This window comes from Pristis pectinata, chromosome 3 (genome assembly GCF_009764475.1).
Source record: "Pristis pectinata isolate sPriPec2 chromosome 3, sPriPec2.1.pri, whole genome shotgun sequence".
NCBI classification, from domain to species: domain Eukaryota; kingdom Metazoa; phylum Chordata; class Chondrichthyes; order Rhinopristiformes; family Pristidae; genus Pristis; species Pristis pectinata.
In genome coordinates this window covers 139,184,663-139,199,860 of record NC_067407.1, presented here as the reverse complement: position 1 = coordinate 139,199,860, position 15,198 = coordinate 139,184,663, and the positions used below count along the sequence as shown (strand labels likewise).

The 15,198-nt window shown below is 46.3% G+C and overlaps 1 protein-coding gene across 2 annotated transcripts in view; it reads right to left on the bottom strand.

The window, feature by feature from the left end:
- Nucleotides 1-15,198, bottom strand: part of aig1 (androgen-induced 1 (H. sapiens)) — a 266,938-nt gene that overhangs the window by 58,502 nt on the left and 193,238 nt on the right. The window contains exons 5-6 of one of the 2 annotated variants that reach the window (XM_052011719.1): nt 13,482-13,645; nt 1,090-3,403 (exon numbers count right to left, since the gene is read on the bottom strand). In XM_052011719.1, coding sequence (XP_051867679.1) covers nt 3,369-3,403; nt 13,482-13,645 — 199 coding nt within the window. In that variant the 3' untranslated portion in view covers nt 1,090-3,368. Of the gene's footprint in view, nt 1-1,089; nt 3,404-13,481; nt 13,646-15,198 lie in introns of those variants that run through there. The other variant, XM_052011720.1, reaches the window with a different exon arrangement.

Genomic DNA, 15,198 nt, shown 5'->3' with positions numbered 1-15,198 from the left:
GTCCGGACCTGAAACGTTGACAGCTTGCTTTTCTCCACGGATGCTGCCTGGCCTGCTGAGTTCCTCCAGCGTCATTGTGTTTTTCAATGTATGGAGTGATCTGTTTGGATGGTATGCGAAACGAAAGCTTTTCACTGTATCTTGGTACATGTAATAAACCAATCCCAATTCCAATTCCAAAGGCGATATTTCAAAGTTCATTTTTTTGGGCAAGAATGGAAACATTTGATTAAGGCCCTTTTACATTTGATCTCAGCATTGTCCTGGGAGGGACACCAACACCTTCAAAAGAATGGTTTATGGAGCAGAGATGTATAATGTGGTTGGTTGTGTATGTTCCAATGTCCAGAATCTCACACAGGGCGACCTTTAATCCACTACTTAAGCTTGCCGTTATAGATGATTAGGAAACATCCCAGCCTTATAGCCTTTTGAGGCTAAAGTGACCCATGGGGCTGTAAAGGAGTTCTATTGAACAAATACTGACAGGTGACAGATGATTCATAGAACAGTACAGCACAGGAACAGGCCCTTTGGCCCATGATTTCGTGTTGAACTAATTAAGCTAATGACACATAATTGTTTCTGCCTCCACAAGCTTCATATCCCTCCATTCTCTGCATATTCATGTGCCTATTTAAGAGCCTCTTAAATGTCACTGCTGTGTCTGCCTCCACCACCACCCCTGGCAGCGCATTCCAGCGGTGTAAAAAACTTGGCAGCACATCTCCTTTAAACCTTCCCCCCCTCACCTTAAATGCATTGGTAGATTGGTTTATTATTGTCACAAGTACCGAGGTACAGTGAAAAACATTGTTTTGCATGCCACCCATACAGATCATTTCATCGCATCAGTACATCGACGTAGTACAAGAAATAGCAGAATGCAGAATAAAGTGTTACAGTTACAGAGAAAGTGCAGTGCAGGCAGACAATAAGGTGCAAGGCCGTAACGAGGTAGATTACGAGGTCAAGAGTCCATTTTATTGCACTAGGGGGCCGTTCAATAGTCTTAGAACAGCAGGATAGAAGCTGTCCTTGAGCCTGGTGGTACGTGCTTTCAGGCTTTTGTATCTTCTGCCCGATGGGAGGGGGGAAGAAGAGAGAATATCTGGGGTGGGGTGGGGTCTCTGATTATGTTGGCTGCTTTACTGAGGCAGCGAGAAGTGTAGACAGAGTCCATGGAGGGGTTGCCATCTAGTATTAGACATTTTGACCCTGGGACAAATGTACCGGCTGTCTACTCTACCTATGCCGCTCATAATTTTATAAACTTCTATCAGGTCTCCCCTCAGCCTCTGACGCTCCAGAGAAAACAACCCTGGTTTGTCTGACCTCTCCTTATAGCACCTTTCCTCCAATCCAGGCAGCATCCTAATATCTACTCATCCTGCTGTTATCAGGGCATCTATTCAAAGATACCTAACTTTTTCTACTTGTGTTTCTGACCTACTAACTGAGGTGTATAAAATTATGGAAGGCCGAGACAAGGTGAACAGAGGGGACCTGTTTCCCTCGTCAGGGAGGTCGTAACTGCAGGGCAGAGATTTGTTAATCGATGCGCGGGCATTGAGGAAGAACTTTTTGCACCTGAAGTGGGGATCTGGAACTCACAGTGTGAAATGGGGGTGGAGGCAGACAACCTCATCACAGGTAAAACGAATCAGGATTAACCCACGAGGAGCTGTAATCTGTTATAGTGTATGCCCTACAGAAGTGTCAGATAATGACCACTTCCTGCATCTCACCAGCTACCTTTAGTATTGAAAGGCATTACCATCTTCAAATCCCCCATTATCAACACCCTGGGGTTCACCATTGAGCAGAAACTGAACCAAGCCAGCCACATCAATACTGTGGTCACGAAGGCAGGCCAGAAGCTGAGTGACCTACAGTGAGTGATCAGCCCCTGACACCCCAAATGTATAAGGCAAAAGTCAGGAGTGTAATGGAATACTCTACGTTTGCCTGAAAGCAGCTTCAACAACACTGAAGAAGCTTGTCATCGTACAGGACAAAGCAGGCTGCCCGATCATCTCCCCATCCACCAGCCTAAACACTCATTCCCTCCAATGCCCAGCTCGCTGTGGCTGCAATGTACACCTTCTATAAAATGCACCACAGTTACTCGCTTTGGCTACTCTGTGACACTTACCACCAAGGAGGTCGAGGGCAGCAGACTCACCACCCCATGCATGTTCCTTTCCATAGAAACATAGAAACATAGAAAACCTACAGCACAATTCAGGCCCTTCAGCCCACAAAGCTGTGCCGAACATGTCCCTACCTTAGAAATTACTAGGCTTACCCATAACCCTCTATTTTTCTCAGCTCCATGTATCTATCCAAAAGTCTCTTAAAAGACCCTATCGTATCCGCCTCCACCACCATTGCCAGCAACCCGTTCCACACTCTCACCACTCTCTGAGTAAAAGTTTTACCCCTGTCATCGCCTCTGTACCTACTCCCCAGCACCTTAAACCTGTGTCCTCTTGTGGCCACCATTTCAACCCTGAGAAAAAGCCTCTGACTATCTACCCGATCAATGCCTCTCATCATCTTATACACCTCTATCAGGTCCCCCCTCATCCTCTGTCGCTCCAAGGAGAAAAGGCCGAGTTCACTCAACATGTTCTCATAAGGCATGCTCCCCACTCCAGGCAACACCCTTGTAAATCTCTTCTGCACCCTCTCTATGGCTTCCACATCCTTCCTGTAGTGAGGCAACCAGAACTGAGCACAGTACTCCAAGTGGGGTCTGACCAGGGTCCTATACAACTGCATCCTGACTTGAAAATATAGTCACCACGTCTAAACTCCAGAGCTATGCCCTTTTGATGCCTATCGCCTCTCCTTGTCCTTCCTGCCAAAATTTATCAAATCTCACTTCTCTGCACTTGTCCCAAGGTTAAAGATCTGATATTGGAGATCACTCAGAGAGATGCTACATGACAGGACTTTCTTACTAAGTGCCCGAATGTATAAGGTTTGACAGAGAAACAGCATGAGAAGGAGCTGACATATATGTATGACAAACCCAATGAAAATAAGGGACTAGTTTGCTTGATTGCATTGACTTAATGCCACCACTGATCCTTTTATAAGAAATGAGTTCACATTATTGTTCAACCAGCACCAATTGTTTCTGAGACTTTGCATGCCTAAACTGAACCTCTGCATCTTGACAATTGGGAGCTATTACTTATGAATTAACAAATGGTTTTGATGGCATGATCTGGTTAGTCAGATGATTTGGGTTCAGGCGATTAATGCTGCACAGAGAGGGTAAAGATCGGATCCATTTTGCCGATAAGGCAGAATAAATGTCTCCGTCCATCTGGTTCACGAATGAAATCTTCTGGCTTGTATCAGTCGATTTTGTTCTTGAGTTTTTCTTCTGTACCTGGGAATAACAGAGCAGATTAAGTGTGTGTGTTTCGTGAAGTCTGTTTATCCTTCGGGTTTCCATTTCACTTGGAAAAGCAAAATACTGCAGATGTTGGAAATCTGAAATAAAAACACAAGGAACAGCATCTCATATTCTGCCTGGGTGGTCTACAACCTGACGGCATCGGATTCTCCCATTTCAGGTAAACTGCTCCCTCTTTTCTCTCTCCTCCTGATCCCTCCAGTTCCTCCTCCACCCACCCAACCCCCCCCCCCCCCATCGCCCTGTTCGTTTACCCTCCTCCGCCCAGTCCATCTGCCCTGCCCACCACCCGCACACTCCTCCCACTGGGTCCCCTCCCCCCCACGTCCCCTCCGCCCTCCCCACCTCCCTCACCTGATTCCAGGCTCCACCCTTCCTCTCCTATCAGATCCCACCATCCGCAGCCCTCTGCGTCACCTCCGCCTATCACCTCCCGGCCTCTGTCGCTGTTCCCGCCCTCCCCTCCTCCATCCGCCTATCCCCCCCCCTCACCTGGATCCACCCATCACCTGCCAGCTCTTGCTCCACCCCTTCCCCTCACCCCTTTATACTGGCTCTTAAGGTCACCTTTCATTCTTCTAAACTCCAAAGAATACAGATATATTTTCCACAGCCGTTGACTCACTCCACTACTGACGCACAGCAGTGCAGTCTGTACCATCTACAAGGTGCACTGTATCAACTCATCAAGACTCCTTAGGCAGCACCTTCCAAACCCACCATCTCTCCCAGCAAGAAGGACAAGGCAGCAAAAGCCCGGGGAACACCGGCCCCTGAGAGTTGCGCTCTGAGCCACACACCATCCCGACTTGGAAATATATCGCCGTTCCTTCACCGTTGCTGGGTCAAAATCCTGGAACTCCCTCCCTAATGATATTGTGGGTACACCCATACCTCAAGGACTGCGGCGGTTCAAGAAGGCAGCTCACCACCACCTTCTCAAGGGCAAATAAATGCTGGCTCAGCCTGCAAAGCCCACATCCCTTCAATGAATATATGAATACAGCTACCTCTACCATCACGGTAGGCATGGTAGTGTAGCAGTTACCGTAACGCTATTACTGCGCCAGTGACCTGGGTTCAATTCCCACCGCTGTCTGTAAGGACTTTGTACGTTCTCCCCGTGTCTGCGTGGGTTTCCTCCGGGTGCTCCGGTTTCCTCCCACATTCCAAAGACGTACGGGTTAGGAAGTTGTGGGCATGCTAAGTTGGTGCCAGAAGCGTGGCGACACTTGCGGGCTGCCCCCAGAACACTCTACGCAGAAGATGTATTTCACTGTGTGTTTCGATATACATGTGACTAATAAAGAAATCTTGTCTTATCTTATCATGGGGACCATGTGCAGGGCAACGCCACCACCTGCAGGTTCCTCTCCAAGTCACAACACATCCCAGCACAGATATACACCACAATTCCTTCATCGTCACTGGGTCTAAATCCTGGAATGCCCTCCCCAACAGCACCATGGGAACACCTTCACCAGAAGGACTGCAACAGTTCAAGAAGGCAGCTCACCACCCTACCTTCTCCGGGAGCAACCAGGGATACATGCCTCCTGAAAATAAAAAAGTATGATTAATTCACAACTCACTAATGTGCAGAAATATTCTCCATGTGCCTGGTACTGGATATACAGTCCTGCTACAGAACTGAATTATCTTCAGCAGTCTGCTTGCAATACAAAGCAGTTAAAATAACACTTCTGATCTCAGTCTGCTCCGTGTCCCCCCTGGGCACGGGGAACAAAAACAGCTTCACATTTGGCCTTTGTCACTCTCGCTCTAATTCAGAAAGTCCTATTCTCAGTTTGTCAGCCGAACTGTAGTTCCAATCAAAGACCCTATAGCTGCAGCATCTAACCAACGGCCTTCATGTCTGATACAACCTGTAAACCAGGAATGACTCCAATTTAAAATGATCACCAAAACATGCAAAGAGCATCATAATCAGGATAAAAACATACCTACATATTATCGCCCAGCTTCTTACATCATTCCCACTCCCCCCCACCTCACCTGCCTATCACGGGGGCGGTGTACATGCACCTGCCTACATCAACGGTGCTGAGGTCGAGAGGGTTAACAACTTCAAGTTCCTGGGAGTGAACATCACCAATAACCTGTCCTGGTCAAATCACGTAGATGTTACGGCCAAGAAAGCTCACCAGCACCTCTATTTTTTCAGGAGGCTAAAGAAATTTGGTTTGTCCTCTTTGACTCTCACCAACGTTTACCGATGCACCATAGAAAGCATCCTATCTGGATGCATCACGGCTTGGTATGGCAACTGCTCTGCCCAGGACCGCAAGAAACTGCAGAGTTCTGGACACAGCCCAGCGCGTCACAGAAACCAGCCTCCCCTCCTTGGAATCTTTACTTCTCACTGTCTTGGTGAAGCAGCCAGCATAATCAAAGACCCCACCCACCCTGGACATTCTCTCTTCACCAGACTTAAGGACAACTTCTACCCCACTGTGATAAGACTATTGAATGGTTCCCTTATACAATGAGATGGACTATGACCTCACGATCTACCTTGTTGTGACCTTGCACCCTATTGCACTGCACTTTCTCTGTAGCTGTGACACTTTACTCTGTACTGTTATTGATTTTACCTGTACTACATCAATGCACTCTGTACTAACCCAATGTAACTGCACTGTGTAATAAATGGACCTGTATAGAACCATAGAACAATACAGCACAATACAGGCCCTTCAGCCCACCATGTTGTGCCGTCCTTCTAACCACACCTAAGACTATCTAACCCCTTCCTCCCACATATCCCTCTATTTTAAATTCCTCCATATGCTTATCTAACAATCTCTTGAATTTGACCAATGTATCAGCCTCCACCACCACCCCAGGCAGCGCATTGCATGCACCAACCACTCTCTGGGTGAAAAACCTCCCTCTGACATCTCCCTTGAACTTCCCACCCATTACTTTAAAGCCATGGCCTCTTGTATTGAGCATTGGTGCCCTGGGAAAGAGGCGCTGGCTGTCCACTCTATCCCTCTTAATATTTTGTACACCTCTATCATGTCTCCTCTCATCCTCCTCCTCTCCAATGAGTAAAGCCCCAGCTCCTTTAGTCTCTTCTCATAATCCATACCGTCCATCCTGGTAAATTTCCTCTGCACCCTCTCCAACACCTCCACATCCTTCCTATAATGAGGCAACCAGAATTGGACACAGAATTCTAAGTGTGGTCTAACCAGAGTTTTGTAAAGCTGCATCATTACGTCGCAGCTCTTAAACTTGATCCCATGACTAATGAAAGTTAACACCCCATAAGCTTTCTTAACTACCCTATCTACCTGTGAGGCAACTTTCAGTGATCTGTGGATATGAACCCCTAGATCTCACTGCTCTTCTACACTGCCCAAAATCCTGCCATTAACCTTGTACTCTGCCTTGGAGTTAGTCCATCCAAAGTGTACCACCTCACACTTCTCTGGATTGAACTCCATCTGCCACTTATCAGCCCAACTTTGCATCCTATCAATATCCCTCTGTAAGCTTCTAAGCCCTCCACACTATCCACAACACCACCGATCTTTGTGTCATCTGCAAACTTGCTAACCCACCCCTCTACCCCCTCACCTAAGTCATTAATAAATATCACAAAAAGTGGATGTCCCAGAACCGATCCCTGTGGGACACCACTAGTCACAGCCCTCCAATCCGAATGCACTCTCTCCACTACAACCCTCTGCTTTCTATAGGCAAGCCAATTCTGAAACCACACAGCCAAGCATCCCTGGATCCCTTGGCCTCTGACCTTCTGAAGAAGCCTACCATGTGGAACCTTGTCAAACGCCTTACTAAAATCCATGTAGACCACATCTACTGCACTACCCTCATCAATCTTCCTGATCACTTCCTCAAAGAACCCTATCAGGCTTGTGTGGCAAGATCTTCCCTTCACGAAGCCATGCTGGCTGTCCCTAATCAGTCCATGTTTCTCTAAATGCTCATAGATCCTATCTCTTAGAATGCTTTCTAACAGCTTACCCACCGCAGACGTAAGGCTCGCCGGTCTGTAATTCCATGGACTATCCCTACTACCTTTTTTGAATAAGGGGACAACATTTGCCACCCTCCAATCCTCTGGTACCATTCCTGTGGACAACAAGGACTCAAAGATCCTAGCCAACGGCTCAGCAATCTCCACCCTCACCTCACACAGCAGCCTGGGGAATATTCTGTCAGGCCCCAGGGACTTATCTGTCCTAATATTTTCTAGTAGCTTCTACACATCCTCTCTCTTGATATCTACATACTCTAGAACATCACCCTTACCAACACTGTCCTCAGCGTCATCAAGACCCCCCTCCTCGGTGAATACTGAAGAGAAGTATTCATTGAGAACCTCACCCACTTCCACAGCTTCCAGGCACATCTTCCCACCTTTGTCTTTAATCGGACCTACCTTTACTCTAGCCATCCTTCTGCCCTTCACATACGAGAAAAAAGCCTTGGGATTCTCCTTAACCCTACTCACCAAAGCCTTTTCATGTCCCCTTCTCACTCTCCTTGGCCCCTTCTTAAATTCCTTCCTTGCTTTTCTATATTCCTCATGAGCCCTATCTGATCCTTGCTGCTTACACCTATGTATGCTGCCCTCTTCTTCCTAACTAGTTGTTCCACCTCTCTTGTCACCCACGGTTCCTTCACCCTGCTATTCTTTCTCTGCCTCACCGGGCCAATTTATCCCTAACATCCTGCAAGAGATCCCTGAACATCGACCACATCTCCACAGTACATTTCCCTTCAAGAATGTCATCCCAATTTACACTCTCAAGTTCTTGCCTTCTTGCCTCATAATTCGCCTTTCCCCAATTAAGTTCCTTCCCGTCCTCTTTGCTCCTATCCCTGTCCATGACAATTCTAAAGGTTATGGAGCAGTGGTCGGTGTCCCCCAAATGCTCACCCACCCATAGATCTGTCACCTGTCCTGGTTCATTACCTAAAACTAGATCTAATATGGCATTTCCTCTAGTCGGCCTGTCAACATACTGTGACAGGAATCTGTCCTGGACACACTTAACAAACTCTGCTCCATCTAAACCTTTGGTACTAAGCAGGTGCCAATCAATATTTGGGAAGTTGAAGTCTCCCACGATAATAACCCTCTTATTTTTGCATCTTTCCAAAAACTGCCTCCCAATCTGCTCCTCAGTATCCCTGCTGCTACCGGGGAGCCTATAAATACTCCCAGTAGAATAACTGCTCCTTTCTTGTTCCTAACTTCCACCCATATTGACTCTAGAGAGGATCCATCTACATTATCCACCCTTTCTGCAGCTGTAACAGTGTCCCTGACCAGTATCACCACCCCTCCCCCTCTTCTCCCCCCTCCCTATCCCTTTTAAAATGCTGGAAACCAGGAATATTCAATATCCATTCCTGCTCTGATGTCAGCCATGTCTCTGCAAGAACCACAATATCATAGTCCCATGTACTTATCCAAGCTCTCAGTTCATCTCCCTTATTCCTGATGCTTCTTGCATTTAAGTAAATGCACTTTAGCCCATCCACCTTTCTACTTTTATACCCTGTACTCTGCTTCTCCTTCCTCAAAGCCTCTCTGCATGTTAGATCTGACTTTTCCCCATCCCCTTCTTCCTCTGACCTACCCCTCTGGTTCCCATCCCCCTCGCAAACTAGTTTAAACCCTCCTGAACCACCCCAGCAAACCTGGTCGCAAGGATATTGGCCCCCCTCGGGTTCGGGTGTAACCCGTCCTCTCTGTACAGGTCCCACGTTCCCCAGAAGAGATCCCAATGATCCAAAAATCTAAAACCTTCCCTCCTGCACCAACTTCTCAGCCACACATTTACTTGTCATCTCCTCCTATTCCTACCTTCACTATCACGTGGCACTGGCAGCAATCCCGAGATCGCTACCCTTGAGGTCCTGTTCTTCTGCCTTCTGCCTAGCTCCCTAAACTCACTTTTTAGGACCTCATCCCTCTTCCTACCTATGTCGTTGGTACCAACATGAACAATGACTTCTGGCTGTTTTCCCTCCCACTCAAGAATTCTGTGGACCCGATCAGTGACATCCCGGACCCTGGCACCTGGGAGGCAACATACCATCCAGGATTCATGCTCACTGCCACAGAACCTCCTATCTGTTTCCCTGACTACAGAGTCCCCTATCACTACTGCCCTCCTCATCCTCTCCCTTCCCTTCTGAGCAGCAGGACTGGTCCCAGTGCCAGAGACCTGGCTACTGCTGCTTGATCCCTGCAGGTCATCCCCCTCAACAGCTTCCAAAGCTGAAAACCTGTTATTGAGGGGAACAGCCTCCGGGATCCTCTGCACTATCTGCCTGTTCGTTTTCTTTTTCCTTTTTAAATTTTAAATTTAAAACATTTTTTTTTATTTACAACGTGATAACAGGAACTTCCGGCCCAACAAGTACGCGCCACCCATTTTAAACCCAAATTAACCTACCTGTACGTCTTTGGAAGGCGTTTTCTCTCCCCTGACAGTATGATCGGTTCGTAAGACAAGTTTTTCACTGTACCTCGGTACAAGTGACAATAATAAACCAATTCTAAAAGTGATTGGGAAAAAAAAACTAGGGATTGATTGGATCATTCCTCAAAGAGCTGACACTGGCACGATGCTCCAAATGCCCGTGACTAGTGATGTACCTCAGGGGTCAGTGCTGGGCCCATTGTTGTTTGTCATCTATATCAAAGATTGGTGGGAACGTACAGGACATGGTTAGTAAGTTTGCAGATGACACTAAAATAGGTGGTATAGTGGACAATGGAGAAGATCATCAAAAATTACAAGGGGATCTTGATCAGCTGAGTAAGTGGGCCGAGGAGTGGCAGATGGAGTTTAATTTGGATAAGTATGAGGTGTTGCATTTTGGAAAGTCAAATCCAGGTAGGACTTTCACAGTGAATGGCAGGGCCTTGGGGAGTGTTGAAGAACAGAGGGACCTTGGAGTACAAGTGCATGGTTCACTGAAAGTGGAGTCAGAGGTAGACAGGGTGGTGAAGAAGGCTTTTGGCACTCTGGCCTTCATCAGTCAGGACACTGAGTATAGAAGTTGGGAGGTCATAGTGCGGTTGTACAGGACGCTGGTGAGGCTGCACTTGGAGTATTGTGTTCAGTTTTGGTCGCCCTGCTGTAGGAAAGATGTTATCAAACTGGAAGGAGCACAGAAAAGATTTACAAGGATGTTGAGGGACTGAGTTATAGGGAGAGGTTGGACAGGCTGGGACTTTATTCCTTGGAGTGTAGGAGACTGAGAGGTGATCATATAGAGGTGTATAAAGTCAGGAGGATCATAGATAGGGTGAATGCACTCAGTCTTTTTCCCAGAGTTGGGATATCAAGAACTAAAGGGTACAGGTTTAAGGTGAGAGGTGAAAGATTTAAGAGGAAGTTCAGGGGCAACTTTTTTACGCAAAGGGTGGTGTCCACGTGGAACGAGCTGCCAGAGGAAGTGGTTGAGGCAGATACAATAAGAACTTTCAAAAGACAGTAGGACAGGTACATGGATAGGAAAGGTTTAGAAGGTTATGGGCCAAACCCTGGCAAATGGGATTAGCTTGGATGGGACATCTTGGTCGGCATGGACCTGTTGGGCTGAAGGGCCTGTTTCCATGCTATATGACTGTATGAACTCCATGACTCCCTCATAGTGTTTCAGGATTCCATGAACACCATTTCTGACTGATCTGTCATGTACCTCCAGCATCTGTTATTTTAATAGCCACCTAGCTATTTATTTTCTAAAGAATATCACCGAGCAAAATTTGAGAGCTAAGTGTTAATCTCAGGCAGGTACAGTAGTGTAGGGCAGGCATGGTAGTGTAGTGGTTAGCGTAACGCTACTACAGCGCCAGCAACCCGGGTTCAATTCCAACCACTGTCTGTAAGGAGTTTGTATGTTCTCCTCGTGTCTGCGTGGGTTTCCTCCGGGTGCTCCGGTTTCCTCCCACATTCCAAAGATGTACGGGTTAGGGAGTTGCGGACATGTTATGTTGGCGCCAGAAGCGTGGCGACACTTGCGGGCTGCCCCCAGGACACTCTAGGCAAAAGATGCATTTCACTGTGTGTTTCGATGTACATGTGACTAATAAAGATTTATCTTATTCTTTAGAAAATAAAACTTTTACTTTCTTTACCAAAAGAGCGGTAAGAAGTATTTCAGCTCAAAGGTTAGACTGGACAAGCTGTAGGTTACCTCCGTGAAGAAATTGTGAGGAGCTTCGATGAGATTTAGATGACCATGACGGGTTTAGACAGGTGGACACAGGGAGATTGTTCCCATTAACAAACCTCGGACTGTGTATAATTTCTGTTCAATTTATGTTTTTCTTCTGAATGCTGCTTATCTGATGCTGCTGTAAGTTTTTCATTGCACCTGTGCACACATGTACTTGTGTGTATGACACTAAATTGAGTGGAATGACACTAAGTTGAGTGGAAAAGCAAATTGTGCAGAGGATGCGGAGAGATATAGATAGGTTAAATGAGTGGGCAAGGGTCTGGCAGATGGAGTACAATGTTGGTAAATGCGAGGTCATCCAGTTTGGAAGGAAAAATAGAAGATCAGATTATTATTTAAATGGCGAAAGATTGCAGCATGCTGTGGTGCAGAGGGACTTGGGAGTGCTTGTGCATGAATCGAAAAAGGTTGGTTTGCAGGTACAACAGGTTATCAAGAAGGCAAATGGAATGTTGGCCTTCATTGCTGGAGGGATTGAATTTAAGAGCAGGGAGGTTACGCTGCAACTGTACAGGGTACTGGCGAGACCACACCTGGAGGACTGCGTGCAGTTCTGGTCTCCTTACCTTGGGGAAAGATATACTGGCTTTGGAGGCAGTGCAGAGGAGGTTCACCAGGTTGATTCCAGAGATGAAGGGGTTAGCCTATGAGGAGAGATTGAGTTGCCTGGGACTATACTCGCTGGAATTTAGAAGAATGAGAGAGGACCTTATAGAAACACATAAAATTATGAAAGGGATAGATAAGATAGAGGCAGGAAGGTTGTTTTCATTGGTAGGTGAGAGTAGAATTAGGGGACATAGCCTCAAGATTCTGGGGAATAGATTTAGGACAGAGATGAGGAGAAACTGCTTTTCCCAGAAGATAGTGAATCTGTGGAATTCTCTGCTCAGAGAAGCAGTAGAGGCTACCTTATTAAATATATTTAAGACACAGTTAGATTTTTGCATAGTAGGGGAATTAAGGGTTATGGGGAAAAGGCAGGTGGGTGTAGCTGAGTCCACGGCCAGATCAGCCATGATCTTATTGAATGATGGAGCAGGTTCGACGGGCCAGATGGCCTCCTCCTGCTCCTATTTCTTATGTTCTTATAAATTTGACTTGACGACTGAGTGCATGGATCAGAAATTTTCAACAAAATATACAAGGAGGATGTGAAGGTAAATTTTTTGCATAGAGGGTGGTTATGGGATGGTAAAAACAGAATCAATCAGGGCTTTCAAAAGGCAGTTGGATGGGCATTTGAGAGAGAATCACTTGCAAGGCTGTGGGGAAAGGAGGCTAGCAATGTTAACTTGATGGGCTGAATGGCCTCCTTCTGTGCTATGACAATTCTGAGATACTAAAAAAAATAGCCAGGAAGAAGATGAGTAAAATCATAGCATTTAAGTACACTTGGTTTTAACCAAAATGATTCTTGTGCTTAATTTGACAAATTTGAGGTGTTAACAAATCAAGCCATATATAACCTCTGAGTGACCTTTTTTATTCCCGTGATATTTGCGCTGAACTGTGGTCACAGGCCTGAACAACCAAGAAGGGAAGAAGATTTTCCCTGGATTTTCAGGGTAGACCAGAAAGGGCTTGCCCGAGGAACATCACGAATGACTGGCAAGAGCTATAATGAGTACTGGCAGAAACAGATGTATCATATATTGATTTGCCTTCCAGTAGATTAGTCAGCTTAGAATGGAAAGTTGGCATCTCCTGGTGAATTATGCAAAGCCTTTAGATCTTGCACATGGTCTGTGCTGAAGGCTCTAAGACTCTAAGCAATGCCGGTACTTACATCTTGACTTGTCCCAGATGAAACTGTTTAGTATTTCACCCGTCACATACAATACGTTGATGGCACCAACCGATGTAACAAAGGCAATGATTTTCGGAAAGCTGGGTAGGTGATCGAGAAGTGGATAGACCCACATTCCTGTCACATGGTGAATCCAACAAATCCTAGGGTTAGACAGGAGAATACACAGTGTAAAACCTTCCTGCATGAATGATAGAAGATGACACAACACCCTTTGCAACCCTGGTCCCTGGTTAATATTTGCCTTGGAGGATCCTCACCTACCCCCAGTCTTGCTCTAATGGCATGAGGCTGAGGAAGCCACAGGTGAATCCCCCCAGCTGCACTCTGGTTGAGATGGAATTGATGCCAGGTCAAAAGCAAGCATAAATGGTGGCAGATGTTGGAAATCCGGAGCAACGCACACAAAATGCTGGAGGGACTCGGCAGATCAGGCAGCATCCATGGAGGGGGGACTATGTCCAGATGAAGGGTCTCGACCCGAAATGTCGACTGTCCATTTCCCTCCATAGATGCTGCCAGACCCGTCAAGTTCCTCCAGTGTTTTGAGTGTGTTGCTCAAACGTACATCGTGCCTTTCAGGTCTATGGAGAGTGCAAGTAATTAGTCAACTTCTTCAAAGAATCAGTGTGGTATAATGGACAATATTGCTGCCTTCTGTGCTATTCAATTGGTAATACAAGGACTGACATCTGGTGTATATATATAAAGTATGAGTAACAGTAAACATGATGTTATATCCTAAAGTCATAAAAACCCATTTGGATTACTAATGTTCTTCAGGGCAGGGATTCTTGCCCAGTCTGGTCTATATATGACTCCAGACCCAGCAAGGTGATTATCTCACTGCTACTTCCTCTGTTTAGGAGCAACTAAGGTTAGACAATAAATGCTGGTGATGTCCACACACCAGGTGAATACATCAAAGAGCAAAATCTAACCAAAAGATGTGCGTCTAAAGTCACGTATATCTTGCAGCAGCTTTCATAGAGCATAGAACATAGAACACTACAGCATAGTACAGACCCTTCGGCCCACAATGTTGTGCCGACATTTTATCCTGCTGTAAGATCTATCTAACCCTTCCCTCCCACATAGCCCCCCCATTTCTCTATCATTCATGTGTCTAAGAATCTCTTAAATGTCCCTAATGTATCTTCCCTGACAACCTCTGCCGGCAGTGCGTTCCACGCACCCACCACTCTCTGTGTAAAAAACTTACCCCTGACATCCCCCTTATACCTTCTTCCAATCACCTTGAAATTATGTCCCCTTGTGTTAGCCATTGTTGCCCTGGGAAAAGTCTCTGACTGTCCACTCGATCTATGCCTCTTATCATCTTGTACACCTCTCTCAAGTCACCTCTCATCCTCCTTCTCTCTGAAGAGAAAAGCCCTAGCTCACTCAACCTATCCTCATAAGACATGGTGTCCAATCCAGGCAGCATCCTGGTAAATCTCCTCTGCACCCTCTCCAAAGCTTCCACATCCTTCCTATAATGAGGTGACCAGAACTGAACACAATACTCCAAGTGTGGTCTAAGCAGAGTTCTCTAGAGCTACAACATCACCTTGCTGCTCTTGAACATACTTTTGGGAGCTGAACATCAATGGATCAAGCTGAGGATTTGAACTTTTGAAGAGGTGGCACTCTGGAAAGAGGCTTGAAATAACTGAACCAGAAATATATTGCATTC